General features: G+C 35.7%; 1 protein-coding gene across 1 annotated transcript; it reads left to right on the top strand.

The window, feature by feature from the left end:
- The first annotated feature begins 3,250 nt into the window (after positions 1–3,250).
- On the top strand, positions 3,251–4,707 carry LOC134722987 (uncharacterized). The gene is made up of 2 exons (XM_063586618.1): positions 3,251–3,705; positions 4,122–4,707. Exons 1-2 carry the CDS (start codon positions 3,251–3,253, stop codon positions 4,705–4,707), a joined length of 1,041 nt encoding a protein of 346 aa, XP_063442688.1.
- The last annotated feature ends 488 nt before the right edge of the window (positions 4,708–5,195 follow it).

Raw genomic sequence — 5,195 nt, 5'->3', positions numbered from 1 at the left:
CTTTTGATACAAAAAGTCTAAACACGGTCATTTTTTTTACAGTCTTATTTATCATTATCATCAACAGCTGCAATTGCGACATTTAATTGTTTCTATCTGTTAAATGTTTAGATTCTGTAGTGCCTCTAATGAATTCCATAACGAGACATGGAGACTGTTGATAAAATTGTTATGTTGCAGGTGAAGATATTTGTAGAAATATAAACCTAACACGAAAAGCTTGCCATTGCATGAGCATTGCTTCCTACTTTTTATGGGATTAGTTTTAAGTTCGCTGAAAATTTACAAAGGAAAATTGCAAGGTAATCATCTTAAATGTCATACGTTTACAGCTGTTTTGTCCAGATAAACAAGCTAATGTCAAGAGTTACTACAGAGAATATTATTCAAACCTGATAGCACACTTGTGTCTACAGACAATTTGTTCAAACAGACTGGGCATTTTAAAACACAATCGTTGCATTTCAATATCATGGTTATCTTGCTTCGAGTATGTAGTTACTTTGCTAATAATCAAAGTATAAATCCATGAAATAAATGTCCCAACACCCTTTTGACAAAGTGGCATAACTATTCAATAAGGAATATCGTAACTAAACTCAGAGTTCTGCGTTTCAGTTGGTTCCCCATCAATAAACACTCATCACCTTACTTAATGCATGTGCTGTAATAGATTGTCATATAACTCGAAAACTAATGTTCTATGTATATTAAACTATTATTATGATAGCTCGAAAATAGCAAAACAATATAAAAGGCTTTCAAAAAAATCGAAAAAGATATAAAAGGGGGCCAACAGATACCAGAGGGACGTTCAACTTATATATCGGATATAAACAGAGAACGTCATGGCTAAAAAAGAAAAAGACTAATAGACAAACAATAGTACACAAAGCAAAACGTAGAAAACTAAAGACTGGGCAACACGAACATAACCCAAACTGGGGTGATCTCATGTGCTCTAGAAGTGTAAATAGATCCTGCTCCATATGTGGCACCCGTTTTGTGTCATGTTATGAAAAGCCCGATGATAAGTATAAATCGGTAGGTCACATTCTAAAAAAGCTTTCAAGATTGAAGTTACGGCATTAAAGACAAAGCCGTTATCACCTGTGAAACGGATATTCCATAATGACCAACCAACTCGTGATGGCGTCCGTAAAACTTAAAAAGTGATGATTTCAGTTTCACAACTTGGAACTCTTGGTTTGATAGCTTCCCTGTGAGAAGCAAACCTCTATCAAGGAAATTCACGAAATTCAAGCCCTGGAATACGGTATCAACTGGATGTTATATACTCCGTAAAAACGATTAGCAGAAGCAGAATCGTTTTTATAACAAAGGAAACGAGTTCAGGCTACAGTAATTTACCAATGTTAATGTATAGGTAGCTAAGGTGTCCTCTTCCAAATAGGTAATTGAAAAAGCAGATCACATTCGGTTTACATGGCGAATGAAATGTGCAAACTTCTTGCATTGTATGTAGTTTATGTGTAGGACTTTTCATGTTGAAACAGCAAATTATGAGTTTTGTAATAATAACGGCTTTCGTTTTTACAACAAAAAAATAAATATTATCATTGGCCTTAATTTCTACAAGTGACAAACATTTCTTGAAATAAATCATAAAAGTATGCGAAAACAAAGACCAAAGTATTTGATTTATTAGTTTTAAGAAGTCATCCTTTGATGAACATATAAATCGGTAATGTGAAATGACCAGGACTTAGTAATGATCGGTGCATTTGATTACCAACGGAGTTATGTATTGATGTAAAAACAAATCATTCGGAATTTACAAGAAAAATGTGTCAGGATTTTAAGTAGCATTCTTATTTAATAAGATCTACTCTGAGAAATGTGAACGTAAAAAAAATAATGTAGTCTTTGCTCCCCTTTGTCTTGCTTTAATACAATAGGTCGACATACGTTCATATAGGTTGGTTATGCTATGAAGCATTGAAATTTAATTGAAAATCTCGTATTGCCAATATTTATCGATCGGTCTTTGGTCTTCTGTACAAATAAGATTTACCGACATGCATGAAATTATAAGAATTGAAAAATCAAATATTATCTCCATCAAATATACAAAATAAAAATTGCTATGATTTCTTCCTCCTGAATATGGAATTAGAAAAACAACAATTGATAGACAATTATTGCAAGACTACATTCAAGATATCAAAGATTCAAAATTGTAAGTATACGACTCTGAGGGAGTCATCAATTCTATTGTATTTATAACAGCAAGCATTGCTTATTTATTTAACAGATTTCATTCTGTTTAAGGATGGCAATGGCTTCAATGCTCTTCATCTTTGTACTTGTTTGGCTCTATAAATATTTTGATATGAGCGTCACTAATGAGTCTAATGTAGACGAAACGCGCTTCTGGCGTACTAAATTATAATCCTGGTACCTTTGGTAACTATTTACACCACTGGGTCGATGCCACCGCTGGTGGAAGTTTCGTCCCCGAGGGTATCACCAGTCCAGTAGTCAACACTTCGGTGTTGACATGAATATCAATAATGTGGTCATTTTAATAAATTTCCTGTTACAAAACTTTTAGTTTTTTTTTAAACTAAGGATTTTCTTATCACAGGCATAGATTACATTAGCCGTATTTGGCACAACTTTTTGGAATTTTGGATCCTCAATACTCTTCATCTTTGTACTTGTTTGGCTCTATAAATATTTTGATTTGAGCGTCAATGATGAGTCTTATGTAGACGAAACGCGCGTCTGGCGTACTAAAATATAATCCTGGTTCCTTTGATAACTATGTATTCTATAGATTGCATATTCTGTTTAAGGATGACCATAACTTTATGCACTTGTAGTTATTATCGAAGTATTACGTCATTCGACACAAAGATCTACTATGATAAACAGGTTTCGAAAGTAGGTTATTCTGGGTGCCCAGACAAAGTGTATGATAAGTTGTTTTCATATACTTGAGTTCAGTATTGATAAATTAACTTGAACATTATAAATCAGAAACTATAAGAACTAATATTGGTTGTAGAGTGAACGCATACATATATATAAAATGCGATTTGAACCCCTCTATCAATGCCATTTTGGTTTTCAGAGATCAGTTGTTTTCTGGTCCCACTCTGGCTTCCAAAGATAAATTGTTCATCGATGACACTCCGGTTTCCAAAGATAAGTTGTTAACTGATGACACTCCGGTTTCCAAAGATAAGTTGTTTATAATCCTGGTACCTTTGCTAACTATTTACTGATGACTCCGGTTTCCAAAGATCAGTTGTTTACTGATGACACTCCGGTTTCCAAAGATAAGTTGTATACTGATGACACTCTGGTTTCCAAAGATAAGTTGTTTACTGATGACACCCCGGTTTCCAAAGATAAGTTGTTAACTGATGACACTCCGGTTTCCAAAGATAAGTTGTTTACTGATGACACTCTGGTTTCCAAAGATAAGTTGTTTACTGATGACACTCCGGTTTCCAAAGATAAGTGGTTTACTGATGACACTCTGGTTTCCAAAGATAAGTTGTTTACTGATGACACTCCGGTTTCCAAAGATAAGTTGTTAATTGATGACACTCCGGTTTCCAAAGATAAGTTGTTTACTGATGACACTCTGGTTTCCAAAGATAAGTTGTTTACTGATGACACTCCGGTTTCCAAAGATAAGTTGTTAACTGATGACACTCCGGTTTCCAAAGATAAGTTGTTTATAATCCTGGTACCTTTGATAACTATTTACTGATGACTCCGGTTTCCAAAGATAAGTTGTTTACTGATGACACGCCGGTTTCCAAAGATAAGTTGTTTACTGATGACACTCCGGTTTCAAAAGATAAGTTGTTTACTGATGACACTCCGGTTTCCAAAGATAATTTGTTAACTGATGACACTCCGGTTTCCAAAGATCAGTTGTTTACCGATGACACTCTGGTTTCCAAAGATAAGTTGTTTACCGATGACACTCCTTTTTCCAGAGATACGTTGTTTACCGATGACACTCCGGTTTCCAGAGATAAGTTGTTTACCGGTGACACTCCGGTTTCAAGAGATAAGTTGTTTACCGATGACATTCTGGTTTCCAGAGATTAGTTGTTTACCGATGACACTCCGGTTTCCAGAGATAAGTTGTTTACCGATGACACTCCGGTTTCCAGAGATAAGTTGTTTACTGATGACACTCCGGTTTACAGAGATAAGTTGTTTACCAATAACACTCCTGTTTCCAAAGATAAGTTGTTTACTGATGACACTCCGGTTTCCAAAGATAAGTTGTTTACTGATGACACTCTGGTTTCCAAAGATAAGTTGTTTACTGATGACACCCCGGTTTCCAAAGATAAGTTGTTAACTGATGACACTCCGGTTTCCAAAGATAAGTTGTTTACTGATGACACTCTGGTTTCCAAAGATAAGTTGTTTACTGATGACACTCCGGTTTCCAAAGATAAGTGGTTTACTGATGACACTCTGGTTTCCAAAGATAAGTTGTTTACTGATGACACTCCGGTTTCCAAAGATAAGTTGTTAACTGATGACACTCCGGTTTCCAAAGATAAGTTGTTTACTGATGACACTCTGGTTTCCAAAGATAAGTTGTTTACTGATGACACTCCGGTTTCCAAAGATAAGTTGTTAACTGATGACACTCCGGTTTCCAAAGATAAGTTGTTTATAATCCTGGTACCTTTGATAACTATTTACTGATGACTCCGGTTTCCAAAGATAAGTTGTTTACTGATGACACGCCGGTTTCCAAAGATAAGTTGTTTACTGATGACACTCCGGTTTCCAAAGATAAGTTGTTTACTGATGACATTCCGGTTTCCAAAGATAAGTTGTTTACTGATGACACTCCGGTTTCAAAAGATAAGTTGTTTACTGATGACACTCCGGTTTCCAAAGATAATTTGTTAACTGATGACACTCCGGTTTCCAAAGATCAGTTGTTTACCGATGACACTCTGGTTTCCAAAGATAAGTTGTTTACCGATGACACTCCTTTTTCCAGAGATACGTTGTTTACCGATGACACTCCGGTTTCCAGAGATAAGTTGTTTACCGGTGACACTCCGGTTTCAAGAGATAAGTTGTTTACCGATGACATTCTGGTTTCCAGAGATTAGTTGTTTACCGATGACACTCCGGTTTCCAGAGATAAGTTGTTTACCGATGACACTCCGGTTTCCAGAGAT

The sequence above is a fragment of the Mytilus trossulus genome, chromosome 6 (assembly GCF_036588685.1).
Source record: "Mytilus trossulus isolate FHL-02 chromosome 6, PNRI_Mtr1.1.1.hap1, whole genome shotgun sequence".
In the NCBI taxonomy this organism is placed as follows: Eukaryota; Metazoa; Mollusca; class Bivalvia; order Mytilida; family Mytilidae; genus Mytilus; species Mytilus trossulus.
The sequence above is the reverse complement of the archived record's forward strand: the minus strand, read 5'-3'. Positions and strand labels throughout refer to the sequence as shown.

Excerpts from the sequence above, each read along its gene's own strand:
- LOC134722987 (XM_063586618.1), top strand. The coding sequence starts at position 3,251 with ATGACTCCGGTTTCCAAAGATCAGTTGTTTACTGATGACACTCCGGTT. Across the intron at positions 3,706-4,121 it reads ACTCCGGTTTCCAAAGATAA|AGATAAGTTGTTTACCGATG; the intron begins GTTGTTTATAAT and ends TCCGGTTTCCAG.